General features: G+C 50.9%; 1 protein-coding gene across 1 annotated transcript in view; it reads right to left on the reverse strand.

Annotated features, from left to right (window-relative positions):
* NCOR2 (nuclear receptor corepressor 2) overlaps positions 1-14,719 on the reverse strand; it is a 222,867-nt gene that overhangs the window by 188,619 nt on the left and 19,529 nt on the right. The window contains 1 exon segment of the mRNA XM_019473303.1: positions 8,978-9,158. Within this exon segment, the coding sequence (XP_019328848.1) occupies positions 8,978-9,158 (181 nt within the window).

Raw genomic sequence — 14,719 nt, forward strand, 5'->3', positions numbered from 1 at the left:
CCATCCCCTCTAGCAGCAGCAGGCAAACACCATCGATTGCTGTTGCATCTCCTCCACGGCTTTCCACCCAGTGCTGGGAAGGAAGGATTTAGCATGAAATACCTCTCCTCCTCAAAACGCAGCACACAAAATTAATCTGATCAGTGTCACAACTCACTGGCTTCATTGTGTGAGTCAGAACTGTGGATGGGCTGCATTTCATAATGATAGAAAAGCACAGCACCAAAAACGTGCTTGGTGCTGTATGTTCACGGAGAAGACGCCCAAGCTGCTCCCACCTAATCCCTCGCCCTCCCCAGGAAGACCCTTGGCGAGGAGGGGCATACAGGGATGCTGAACAAGGAGGGAGGCCAAGTTCATCTGCGAGAAGACATACCTGCTTGCAAATCGGTAACAACCTCCTGCTGCTTTGTCACCTGCACTAACCAGCCAGATCACATGGAAGCAGGGAGAATCACGTATCCCATCCTGGAGGGCGCTTGGATCCGGTGGGAGCTGGAGCAGTGCTTTGTGCCCAACAGCACCCACACCCCCTCCCAGAAGATGAGGAGAAGAGAATAAACCCAGATCAGGCTGAAACTGCAGGGGGAGAAGAAAATAGCCAGGACCTCACTCTTGGTACCAGGACTGAATTCTTCCTTGGAAATTTATTCCAGGTGGGAGTTTCTTTTTACCATGAATGTGCAAAAATGGATTAACCGCAGGCGGACAGTAGCTGGCATAGCCCTCCTCACCCTGCACCATCCCTGTGCTTTGGAGCAATGCACAGGAGACCAGTGCCAGTTTCTGCCACACCAACCCCATTTCCTAAGTCCCACCCGAGGACTGACAAAGTTAAGCAGCAAACTAGCTTTGCTCCCCTGTACTTCCAGGACATAACAGGGCACATAAGAATCCTTGCTATTAAAGAGAAAGCAGATACACATAGCATGTACAAACACTTCAAAGATGGAGAAGAAAAAATCTCCAAGCAGCACACCCAGCTCACAACGCTGCCCTGTTGCAAGCAGGAAAAAAAAAGGCAGTATTTCTTCCAGTTACAGGGGTGAGGCACAAAAAGTCAGGGGACTTTCTTTCCCTCAAACAGATCAGGTGAGATGTCGCACTGAGCAAGCCTTGTAATATTGACTGAATGGAACAGAAAAGTCCAATTATGTAAATGATGAAGCAGGCTCCCAAGAAGCAGCCAGCCTTATCACACCGCCCTTCTCCACCGCTACGGCTTGAAAGGCAATTTAAAAGGTTGTTTTGGATGTCGATCACCACAAACGAGCTGAAGAAGTGCAAAACAACAACCTGCGCTTGAGGCACCGTCAGTTCGCCCATCGGTTTTCCAGCCTTGTTGAGTCTCAGCCCCGCTTTCCGTGGCTTTCGGACCACCGCGGGCTGGAGCAGCCGGGGCAGGGGAGAGCTGGGCTGCAGGCGGCTCAGGGAAGGTCAAGCTCAGTTTTTACATCCTGCCTCCAGAGCATTTCCACAGCCCACGAGGGCTTTCCCTGCCGTGCCCGAGTCTCTCAGGCCACAGTTCAGTTCTTCAGCCATAGGAACTTCAGCTGAAAAATGGAATGAAATCAGTTGTCTTGTCAATCTCGGTGCTCCTTCCCTTTACTCCCCACCCCAGGGCTGGCTGGAGGAGCCGAACATCTTGGAAGGACTACGCAACACCTAACAGCATCTGATTTTTCGAATGAAACCAGCACGAGGCCGTGCACGGGACGGAGCACCCCATTCCAGATACAACACTCCTCCAGCTGTTTGTTCCCTTGGCTTCCCATCCCGAGCTGGTGCACGGCACGGGCTGCTGACAAGCCCTCGCAGCCATCCTGCCACAGCCACTTCACAGCGGGCGATGCAACGAACACCCGGGCATGCCACGAGAGCCAGACTGCTTGCACAAGGCAGACCCACGCTCCCGAATGTGTGTGTTCACGCGCAGGTGAGTGGGGGTCAACACACTCACACGCATCCTCCTGCGATTTGGAAACGATCTTCGGAGCAGGGAGGAAAGCAAGGGAAAGGAGAAATCCAGCCAGAAGTGTTTGCGCTGTGACAACGTGAACAATGCAAATATTTCAGCTTTTAAATATGTTTGGAATGACAGAGAATGCCAACATCTCCCTCATCTTCCCAGAAATAGCTTTGAATCATTGCTGCCCTAACGCAAAGCTTCCCCCCCCCTCCCCCACCCCAACGAATCATTTTAGCAATCAGATTTTTATCAAGCACAAATCAACAGCATGAGCAACCGCATGGCAGATGGGTGGATGTTGAACACGTCACAGGAGGATCCTCCTACAGCTGCTGAACTCAATAACACCACGCTACTCGCTCCTGATGGGCGCCCAACTGCACCACCAGCCTTGGGACAACGGGGAAGGCCCAGCCTGCCTGCCGGACAAGAAGGCTGCAAGGAGAGTTAATAAGAAATGTCATTCTCCGCAGGGGAAGGAGGACAAAAGCAGGAGAGACACAGGTATGTTTGTACCCACTAAAATGGTTGCATTTCACTGCTCAGACCTAAGGTTAGAGCCATTTCCATAGAAGTCCGCTCCTCCAAGAAGCAGCTGGGAAGCCATGCAGCATGTGCAGGCTTCACATTGTGCACCCTGCAGTCCTTAGGGCGAGAATTTTTCTTCTCGGGGCAAGTCATTTGAGGCATTTCACCTTTCACAGGGTGAGAATTATTCTTCTTCTCGTGGCAAGTCATCTGAGGCATTTCACCTTTCACAGGGCTGATCAAGCCATGCACTGGCACAGAGCTCTGCATCTCACTTGGGTTTCAGATAACCCGGAACGAGTGGCAGGGTGCTGGCAGCATCGGCGTGTCCCTTCTCCATCAGTGCCACCCCCGCTCCGCAGGATCCTTCTGCCTGGGTGTCCCACGGGGCTCCCTGGCAGCCACCCCCTCCCCACCAGACGTGGGCACAGCCACAGCTGGACAAGGAAATGGCTCCCTCTCCTGCAGCAGAGGTGCACGGTCAAGGAGGACAGCCCTGTGCTGTCGCTGGGTCCCTGCTTGCAGACGTTCATCAAGAGCCCAAGGAATGAGCCCAGAGCTCTTTTTCCCAAGTGAAAAACAACCTCCGGCAGGGAAGGGAGAGCCCAGCGTGATCCATGCCGCAGACTCAGAGGCTACGGGAGGACACGCGCCCAGGGACGGCCAACACTCACAGCTTCGTTTCGCTCTCCAGCCCCTCTGCGCTATTGTTCCGCGGCAATAAATCACGGGGAGGCGCTGGAATTCAGGGCTGGTTTCTACAAGAGGGAGCTCGGGGTGCGGGAACCGAGATGCCGCCTCACTTTTCCTTGCTAATTCCCTCAGCGGCTGCCGTGCTCAGCACCTTTCTGAGCGCTCCACTCCTACGCATCCCGTCAGAGCGCCGCAGCTCTCCCAGTTCAAAGCACTGCTGCATTTCCACCCCCTCCGCTCCCTTCCCCCAGCACTGGATTACTCAATTAGAGATTATGCTTTTGCCAGTTACCTCCAAGCCAACTGGGGCCTCTGCCAAGGTCAACACAAGTTCCAGCCAGTTTCATTAATAACTGCAAGACCAACCCACTGGAAACTCTGAGAGGTTAATCCCAGCAACAGATCAATGTTCCCATAACAAAGCCACGGAGCAGAAGGCACTGGTGATTTACCAGCCAGCCCGCCCAGCTATCCGTGCTGGGAGCTGCGGCGCTGCCCCTCCAAGCATCCCTCCCCATGCTGGGGCAAACCCTGCTGCGGGAGTCCCCAGCCTCCCGCTCCTCTCCCTCCGCACATTCGTCAAGGGATGGAGCAGCTACCAGGGAACAGCACTGCCAAGGCACCGTCCAGCACGGCGAGGAGGAAGCAGGGCTCCCGAAAGGCCTTTCGGTTGTCCTCGGTGCTCTGCCAGCCTGTGGCCGGGGCAGGGGTTAGCAGGCTAGCCAAGAGCCTTTCCATCCCCAGCCTGTTTTCCAGGAGTTTATTGTAAATTGGGCTCTGGAACGGGCAGCCAGTGTGAAATTTGGCATGTATGCTGCTGGCTTCAATGCATCATTAAAAAGGCATTTTAAATGTGTTAATTCCTCCTTTTTCAATTAATTGCTTTTAAAGCTACATTAACATGCATCAAATCAAAATACCCTTTGCCCTAATTTCTGCTTTGCCATACATATTTCCTGGCCTTGGTGCTGTCTCTTCCAAGACTCCCCCCTTCCCTTTTCTTATTCCATTTTTCAGTCTGTAGCACAACATAAACACTCATGCAGAAAAGGAAGAAATTAAAACCCTTCAACAATGTAAAGCAGAGTCCAAGTCCTAACAACACATGGCTTCTTAATAGCCTTTTTTCCATCAATAGTTGTTAATTATTTTACAAAAGAGGGAAGTGGCATTGTCCCTTGTACAGATGGAGAAATCTGAGATACAGAAAGGGGAAGAGACTTACCCAGTGACCAGCGGCCTGCCAGGGCAGAAGGCAGTGAGGTTCAGGTTTCCTAAGCCTCCACCCAGCCCCGTACCCGTGGGACTACATGGCTCCCCATAAGCATATTCCTGCTGTAGCAATAGGCTACGCATAAGTGCAGCCAGCCAGCCCTTGCAAGGGGACTAAATGCAGATCACAACTGACTCACATCCTATAGGAAGGAGCAGCAAACCACGTACGTGGTGGAAAAGCAGTCTCAGAAATGGGAAGAACAAGTGGAAGCATAAAGGGAATAGGAAGAGATGGGAGAGGCAGGACTAACCTCCAGCTCTGGAGGGGGGAGAGCAGGCGCTGCTCGACCAGACGCACCACGCTCACCGTCCCTACGGGGCAGGATCGCACGCAGCACCAGCTGCGCACGTATGCGCAGAGACAGGGGATCGTGCAGATACATTACTGGCCCACTCTGGAGCCGTCTGTTTTACTCCTATCTGCTGTTACGTGATGGAGGTCCGTGACTTTCTCTATCGGAAAGAAAGCAGAAGCCACCGAGGGTCCTGGGAACCAGCTCCTGCATCTCTGCCAAGAGCACACCCGGCAAATCTGCATCATGGCAGCTCTTCCAACAAATCTCACATCCAGGCTTGCAGTGATTGAAAAAACAGTCCTGCTGTAGTTTTGCCTGGTTATTCTCAGCCAGCTCAAGGGAGCACCTTCTCGGAGGCAGCGTCAGCCCACGCTGGCACAGAGGGCACGGGGAGATTTCATTTCTCCCCCAGCAGACTGAGCTCGCCTGAGCCTTCCTGGCTCCGTCCAGCAGCAGGAGCACAGGACTAAACGCACTGCAGCAACGTCACAGCAACCCCTCTTACAGGGAAAAAGATGCTCAAGTGGGGGAAAGCAGGCAAGAAAACAATCTTTTCTTCCCCAGCTTGAAAAGAAACACCAGTGTTCGAGGATATGAGCAATCCAATGTTCATAAGGAAAGGCAATACCTTTTACTAGACCAACTGAGATTTAGCTGTAAAGCTGCTGCTTTCAAAAGGCACGCTGCCCAAAAGTGAGTCTGTTTTCTCCAGCTATAACGCGCTGATCTAATAGAAGGCATTACCTTCTCCTTACAAACCAAGCCTCGCCTGGAGCAAGGCTGCAGTGATCCTGAATGGGGTAAAGGGGCCCAGCTCACGCCATGTTTGGGAGAGGTAGATGAGGACTAAAAGACCTAAGAGATCCACTTCTCTTCTGGTGGTAGTAATGGGAAAAACACTGGAACCTGTCACCAGCATTTGCCACATCAATTACTTCATCTGTGTTCAGAGCACAGATTATGGCCCAAAACAAAGGCCTTGGAAATGTGCAGGAATGGTGTTAACCTCTCTCCTCTGGGCTGAAGGTTGGTAAACCCAACATAACCGATAGTTTTCAGGGACGTGCTAAACTCACACCACCACAGACCCGATTCTGCATCTCAGCTCCACTGCTGCTCTGAAACCAGACACCAACAGGTACCCACTGCCTGAAAGCGACATCCATTGCTGGGGCATTACAGCTACGTCCCTTGGGACAGTCAGGCTGGCACCCAGAGTGTGAAAGCAAAGCCCTAACCTTTTTATTGAGGGTTTTGTGAAGCTCTTTACTGTGCAAAAGTTAGCTCCATCTGCAAAATCACCACAAAAAGCAGTCCTAGTGCTGTTACTTGGATGAGTAAATTGAGCTCCTCCCCACGCAGTGACTGCAACAACATGGAATGGGGTAAGGGGTAAGCAAACAACTCCTAGAATACTCTCTCTAAACAACCACCAGCGTGTTTAGTAATACTGGGCTCACATGGTGCATCTCACCCAAAGAGCTCGCCCGGCTTGCAAAGCTGCCCTAGATAAAGTATCGAATGACTTCGTCAGGCACTGAGTCAGCAGCACAGATGGAACAGCACATTTCTCTCTCCAGCTTTGGTCACTGGGACACACATCCTGCTGCTACGTGTGTGCCACCGCTCTGGGACACGTCCTGCCACCACATGTGTGCCACCGCTCTGGTCCACGTGCAGCTCGCAGATGCAGAGACCTCTGGCTCTGCACCCACCTTGCAGAGCGCTTGCAGGAAGGGAGGAAGCTTGCAGAATAACCCCTGAGAACAGAGGACATGAGCAAGCAGGAAAAACACAGTGGTGCTAGAAGTGAAGCATGGGCCAGCGTCCACAGGGATGGAGCGGAGTGGGAATTAGCTGCCAGGACGGGCTGCATCGCGACGTGGTGTTTTAGGAGGTCACATCAGCCAGGCAGAGGAGCTGAAAGCAGTCATGGAGCTCAGCACAGAGCCTCTTCGGAAGGTCTTTATCAGCTGTTCTAGATGGTGATTTACACCATCAGAGCCCAGTTCTGAATTCAACTGTTGGTGGCTTAGCATGGACACAAGAAGTAGTTTTACATGTGTAAATAGCCCAGATATGCAAGTGTCCAGAGCTTGTGGCCAAAGATCAGTCTCAGCTCTTTGCTTTTCCTCTGGACCAGCACACCCAGAACAGCTTCTCTAACACGCTGAGGCTCAGGGCGATGCACGGATCAGCTGCAGGAGCTTTACCACGACCTTAATGTCCACAAGCAGTTTATAGACTAGTCTGAGGATGACTGCTCAAAAAAAAAAAAGCCAAAAGACTGCTATTAATCCAATTTCCCAAGCTGCAAAGGCAGATATACCTTCAGAGTGGTGGTCCTACACCCCAGACTTGCCTTCTGCTCCCAACCACTTGAACAGCACTGAGATCATCCCAGTCTTGCAGTGAGCTTCATCAAACCCATTCTGGAAACAGCCCCTGCTAGTTTTGAGCAGCTAATCCCAGCTCCACTTAGGCTTTCACCAGTCAGAAACACCACATCTTCTTCTTCCTTCCAGACCCTGAAATTACAAATGGCTCCACTAAAAGCATAATCTTGTCTTCCTGAATTGTATCTCACAGCTTTCCCTCTCTCTCTCTTTCATTAACAAATGTTTTAAGCCCCATAAAATGCATGTAATTCTTGGAAACGTGTCAGAGACCAAGAAACAAATGCAGCCCCTTGAACTCATCAACTAATGCCTCAAGAGTGGCTTTGCCTATTAGAAACAAATAGCTGAGACAATACGTGGTTTTCCGGTGAGAAGCAGAACAGAACTAGGGATGGAAATAATGCGCAGACAGAAAAGCCGTCCTGGTTTCCTCACATCTTTGGAGGGAGATATTTTTTGTTTCGTGGCCAACAGTTTATTTCCCCATCAGCCACCCAACCCAGCATCCCACGAGTAGTGTGGTTCAGAGCCACCACAACACATCCCGGTGGCCCAGAGAGCAGATTCCTGGTCACAGCATCGCCTCGTTAAGACACATCTCGGAGGGAGCGGCAAAGATGGGACACAAAAGAGCCACAGCATCTTGGAGACACCTTTTCCAAGGCAACACACTATCAAGAGCTGAAGGAGAGCAAGCTGATGTGTCTGGTGCATTTCTCGTAGTCTCCGAGTTCAAACATAGCTCTTAAAGAGCTGCTCCATCCCTTCCAGCATCAGCTCACCATTCCTAACAGGCAGGCCCTGCAGCCCTCTCCCGCAGGAGATCCAGCCAGGCCTCCCTTGGCATCTGAACGACCCCAAAGTTAAATGTCCTTCTCACTCGAGACAGGTCAGAGGGATCTCATGTAAGGCCCATCAGTACTATACTGCTAAGAGATGTCTGAATATCCCAGCACTCCCAAGCAAGAGCTTTCTGGCCCACGTGTTATTTCAGTCAGCTCCCACGGCAATACAGCACACCATCCCGTGGTCCCAGGTAAGGGTGCTGACTTCCCTTTCATTTCACTGAGGGCTCGGACATCTCCGAAGCCCAGCCTGCAGCCGCATTAACCCTCGGTGCTCACAGCGCTGGAGCTCGCATTGGCAGCGCAAGCCAGCTGCCCTCAGCATATTTACCCAGCAAGACTTTCCTGCCAGCCAGGAATACGTCCAAGCTCGAGGTAAAATCAAATACAATTTACCCCAACAGAGCACAAAAGTAAATCCAAATAGGCATACAAGCAAGGGATTTCTCTTTGCAACATTTATTATATGCGCAGAGGGGACAATTGCAAGTAAACAATTTGCTTTGTTAAATGAGACTAAGACAAGGGAGGCTTTCCTGGGGAAGATTATATTAAAGAACCACCAGCAACCAATTCAAACCCTGCAAACACCAATATTAAATAAAGAGATGTGATAAATGAGAAAGGTCAAGTAAAAAATCAAATCAGGGCACAGCATCCAGAAAAGCCAGACATGACCATCCCTAATTCAGCCTACAGGAGCTTCCTAATTGTTCTGGTGCATCTAATAGCCCAGTAAATGCAAGCCCGTGACTATAAAAGTTATGGGGAAAGCTGATACACTTCTGTGTCCCCAAAACGGTCACCCCATTTCATCCACCACCACCAAGCACTGCTTGATGCATCAGGAACCACCATCTACACTGATTTCAGTAGCAGCCCAGAGCCTCAAAGGTAGCTCTACACAAGCCAAGGGGATCCCAAAACACAGACCCCACACCCAGCTAGCATCCCAGGCCGTTGTCCCCTTACCTTTGAGAGATCCTCTGTCCCTCCCTGCTGGCTCTGGTTCAGGAGAGGCGAGTGCCGCATCAGGGGGTCCTGCAGCAGATCCAGGCGCGGTCTCTTGGTTTCAATGAACTCCAAGTCCGATGGCTTAGTCAGGTCAGAGAGATAGGAATGCGCCTCGGTTCTCAGGTGCAGCTCCTGAGATCTGGGGACAAAGAGAAAGGAGCCTTTAGAAATCAAACCACCTCTGCTCTCCCCTGCTCTACGACTGCAAGGCACTCGAGGAGGACAGAGGGCTCAACTTCTGCCCGTTTCCCAGAAGGATGCATAAAGGGAGGCCAGGTGGCCCTGGACTCAAACAGCTCATGTCTTTGCAGACCCAGGAGGCACAGCTCCATAGCTTGGTTGCTGGGCACGGTGCATCTCCTGGAGTGCCCGCTGCACGCAGGCAGAACCAGGCACCACCTGGGGGAGCAGGACATGGGGTGCAGCATCACCGCCATCCTAACAGCCCAACAGGCCACCCTGCTGTCTCCCTCCTCAGCACCACTACCGCGTCACCTGGAAAGCCCCACTGCCATCTCCTGTCCCACCACACGTGGTGCGTCGCTGTCCCTGCACCGGGGCAAAGTGAACAAGGCTGCAGGTTTGAGCCTTCCTTGTCATGCCACGTGGGCTGGGCTGGTCAGAAAAAACGCCAAAGCTCAGAAAATCCTCAGATCTGGCCCATAAATCCCGCTGTGGCCCCTAAGACCAGGCGGAGCTCCCTTCTGCCACATTTGGCTTATTTAGTCAAAGGTACCTTCACCACTGTTTATATTTAGCATCTTCTGTAGGAATACCAAAGATTATATACTGGGGAAAAAATGCATACTCCTCCGTGGCTAGACAGTAGGGATCTATTTTTCCAGGATGGGGGAGGAAAGAAACCGGCCACATGTAGTTGCACGTCTCTGACACAGACCTGGCAAGCTGTAAAGGCACATTATCCAGTGATAGCAACTGCACCGACGAGTCACATCGGGCTCAAATATCTTTCACCTGTTAAATATGATGCAGTTGGTAATACCTGGCAATCGGGTTTGGTTTTGCTCTTTTTAAACAAATATAAAACTTTTTTTGTAGCTCTATTTTTCCTAGCAGGATTCTCTTGTGGGAATTGTAAAGGGATCCTACAAAAATACATTAAACCTTTTACTATGCCCAAGGATCAGCTTTGCTGCAGCAGCTCCAAGGGTGTGTTTTTAACACTTCAGGCAGAAGTGCCTCTTAAAAAAACAAAAATAAAATGAAGCACAGGAGATTCAAAGCTTGGAAAAAAACATGGCTTTTTTTCTTTTCCCTTTAAACGAGATTGTTCAAGTTCTCCTGAGCTGCGTGGTGAAGCATCCTCCCCAGTTACCAAACAACGACAAACTAAACAGCCTTTGAAGCTACTCGAGGGGGAAGAAGGGAGGGGATGCGTTTTGTCAAGAGCAAGCATAAAAGACAGGGGGTCTTGTGCATCGTTTGCCCCCCACCCACAAACTGCAACTGCTGATGTTCATTTTTACCTAGCTAATTAAATATTGCAGAAAAGATGACAAAAACTGAAGGACCCAGAGCCCTCTGAAGCCAGCGGGAGTCTTTCCAGCGGCTGTAATGACTCTGGACCGCATCCAGAGAGAGGAGGAACCCTGGTGAAAGCCACCTTCTTGGGGGGCACCACCTCGAGCAAAGCCCTCTGTCCTCCCCTGCAGCAGTGTGGCAAACTCAACCCCGCTCCAGGGAAGCAAGATAAAGGTTGGGTTTTTTGTTTGTTTTTTTTTTTTTTGGGGGGGGGGGGGGTGTTGGCTTTTTTTAAACATCAACAGCAGGCACAAAGCATGTGCAGGCCAAACTCTGCTGCTGTGGGTTTGGCACAGGTGGCCGGCGCTGGGATTCGGGCAGCAGCTTTGCTGCTGACACACAGAAACAGAATCTGGCTCATCCTCTTCCTCCTCCCCAGCAAAAAGGGGACGGGAGCACGGGGAGGCTCTGGCACTGCCTTTGCCACTCCAGTCTCCAACCTACGAGACAGCGAATGCACAGCTCACGCAGCAAACTTTTCAGCACAGAACAGCTCTTAAATTTGGCATTGAAGCACAGCTCGCTTCACCTGCAAACACTTTCACACTGAATGATCCTCAACTTTTCTCAGCAAGCCCAGAAATATCTCCTGGCACCTCAAGTTTCCTGCTGGCTTGTCCCAACCCCTCATGCAAACCCTGCCCGCCCACAGCTGCACGCTGACATTTTGGGCTCTGCTGTAAAACCCAGCAACAATAAGCAACTGTTGAGCTGGGCAGGTGTTAAAATACTCCAACACCCAAGGCTCTGCTGTACCAAGGCAATTAAAAATCAGATGTATTTATTTTTACTTCTTCCCCCCTCCCTTTTTTTTTTTTTTAAGGCCGTATTACCAAGAAGCTGCTAATTGACACAGGACAGCTCTGAGACTTCTGCAGTTGTCAGGAATCCAACCCAACACAACTGCTACACTCAGAAAAAAACATGTATTTTTAAGATAAGAGCAACACTCAGCTTTACAAAGGCAGTTACTTACAGCAAGGCAGGGGCCATGCTGGGGAAAGCAGCTGCAGTGTTATAGGGTGCTATTTTATTTCCATTTCCACATCCATTGGAACTGCTATTAACTTTATCCACTGGAATTTCCAGCCGCTCCCGAGATCGCTTTGCCTGACACAACCCGCTCAGCCTGTCCTGGTTGCAAATACAAATGCTCTTGCTTGAAGCCTTCGCACCTTTCACTCTTCCACACCTGCAGCGACCTCTTTACAACAGACTTTTATACAGCAATGATGCTGCTATCAGGGTAAAAATAGCCCTGCCTGAAAAACCCTCCCATTACACCAAGTTTGGGGTTTTGCCGCATTTTCCAAATAGTTCCCACCTGGCTGGTTTATTCCAGAGATTCCTACTTTGCTGAAGGGAAAGAGTGTTTTTAATTGCATGAGAGTTATGCATGATTAAATGAAATAAACCAAATGCCAGCGTTAATTATGAAGTGGGGCAGGTTAGTCCTCACCTGGAGTCCTTCGCCACAAACACTAAACTACTTAAAAGAAGCAGAGCAGTGCGAGATCTGCTGACGCACCGAGGCTGGGTACCCAGGGTTTGCCCCAACGTCCAGCCATCCGCGCACAGCTCTGCTTTGGGCAGGTCTGAGTCCAGAAGACCAAGACAACCCAAGATTAGACCTTTGGTTTATTACTAATCTGACAAACTAATCGCACCCTACCAGCTGCAGAGCCGCGTTACTCATTCACCAGGGCCGTTTCCTCAGTAGACTCACACAGGGTGTTAGCAAGGTGCGAGCAGCTAAAACCCTACAGCAAGTGCGGGGCACCTGTGACTCATTCCAGTGCGTGCAGGTCACTGGGACCGGGGACAACAGCTTCTGTTGCGTTCTACCTACACCAGAACCAGCTGAGCACGAGATGGGCTGAAAAAGAGGGGTTGACTGCTAGCTGGGTGTAGAGGAAGCTGAGAGCATCTCTCTCCTGGGAGAGAGGATCAAACGTGACATCGTGAGCTGTCCTTGGGGTTTGTAAGAGCAGCCCTGATAAAGGTAAGATCCATTTTACATCTTATCTTCTTTACTTTGCTGAAGCCAAATCACAGGGAAATGGGCAAGTACAAACTTTTTGGGAGGTCAAAGAGGACTCTCCCACCCCACTAACCCACCTCAAGAGCACACTCTGCCCAGCTCTTCAGAGCAGCACAACCCTCCCCTGCTCTTCCAGCCTTCTCATGACTCCATCAGCTGAGCAGCAGAAGGTGGCATCAGGAGGAACCACTGCTATTCTGCAACATCCAGCAAACCCAGCTTGACTTCACGAAGACGTGCCTCCTGCACCAAGGGCTCAAAACACCAGCAGCAACTCTGAGCCAGCTCCCACCAACTTCCCAGGAAGGGCACATTTTAAATTTTGCTCCCATCCGCAAATATTGTTCCCTACATCATGGGGCCAAACAACATAACGAGATTGGAAAACTGGCTCTTGCTGTCTCTTGGAACCAGAACCAAGGTAAATGATAGCCTCGCTGCAGCTGTTTATTTCCTCTGGCTGAGATGGTTTGGTGGGAAATTGTCTCCAAAAATAAGTTTTTAAAAAGTCCCCAGCCCCCACAGGTACAGACAGACAATAAAATGTTTTTGAGCACAAGTAATATCGAAAACCACTAGTGTTGAAGTGGATTATTTATAGCCAACGCTAAGATTTGTCAGAGGTTTCGGCAACCCCTTTATGGCTAATGATAGCCAGAGTGGGAGACTGGGCAAATTGAGAGCTGTTAAAGAGAGAAACCAGAGGGTTTGTAGGACCACATCTGTGACCAGGCAGCTAGAAAATCATGTACAGGACTGGTGATACACTCCCTCTGTCATATATGTGGAGAAGGAGAAAAACCATCACGACTTAACAACAGAGGCCAAGGGAAGAGCAGCCTGTCTGGGTGGGGAAGGTGGAGCTCCCACACCCTCAGCAACATCTGCGAGCAGCAGGATTGAGTCTTCACAAGCCAAAGGTGCGGGACAACCTCGAGCAGGATGCTTAGCTCACCACGTGGCCCAGCTCAAGGACTCCCAGGTCCTCGCGACGTCTGACTGAGCGCCTGCGACCAGGCAGTCCCGCGTGCATCCTTGTGATGCTCCGGCTGTGCATTCCCAACAAGGGCAGGTAGCTGTTCCTCAGCTGCCCCACGCAACCCCCTCAGCCAACTTCTTCCAAGCCAACTGCAATTTAGATGAGAGCAGATGCTGTATTTAAAACTTGCATACTGAAAAGCCCCATACACAGAGCCTGAATTATTCATGGACAGGACCAGCAGAAGCTTTAACACTGTGCCATACAATGGCACTGGCTCCCTCAGGAGGAGGAGAAGAAATATTTGCGTGTCTCCGCAAGCTCCCCCACATGCTCCTCATTCACCTCTTTCTCCAGGCACCCAAAACCTGGAGCCCCACTGGAAAGCCCTTTTTGACAGTCCCGGGTGGCTGGAGCACTCACTGGACTAACGGCTTGAGGGACATCCCACATTTCACCAGGCATGCTGCATACGTTGCAAGATCACCTTTCCTCCCCCAAAATAAATCTGGTTCAAGATTATGCACGGGAAAGTTGCTTCATGAACTTTTACCTCTCCATCCCAGCCAAGGCAAAGCCCAGGTTTCCCCTCAAACCTCCCTGCCAGAGCACACTGGCCCATTCCACAAAGCCTGGTATCTCCACATCTCCTCTGCACCCTCTGTGCCCACCCATGGACGTGCCCCCAGCCCACACCAGAGCAGAGGGTACTTGTGAGACAAGGCTTGACCCTGGCACCAAGCATCCACACGCCAGCATCTGCCCTTGCCAGCTGTTATTTTCCCACATTCATTTATGGAGAGGAAATAAAAAAAATGCAGCTCCCACAACATCATTTCAAGTGTGAAAAGACACAAAGATACATGGTTGCAGGGATTTCAGCCGCACCACCGCTCGCTCCTGAGAAAAGGGTCACCTTTAAAAATGGAAACTTAATTAAAGATCATAAATAAAATCAGATCGGTCGCGCTGTTAACTCGGGAGCAGTTGGTGCCATTTGGCCCAGCACAGATGAAGACCGAGAGCTGCACGTGATTTGCAGCGGCCACGCACACCGCCCTGGCTTCCCACCGCTCCCCGGGCTCCTCAGCCAGCAGGATTAATCACATTCAATAAGCACAGTAATTAGGCCTGCTCT

This window comes from Aptenodytes forsteri, unplaced genomic scaffold, assembly GCF_000699145.1.
Source record: "Aptenodytes forsteri isolate BGI_AS27 unplaced genomic scaffold, ASM69914v1 Scaffold118, whole genome shotgun sequence".
NCBI classification, from domain to species: Eukaryota; Metazoa; Chordata; class Aves; order Sphenisciformes; family Spheniscidae; genus Aptenodytes; species Aptenodytes forsteri.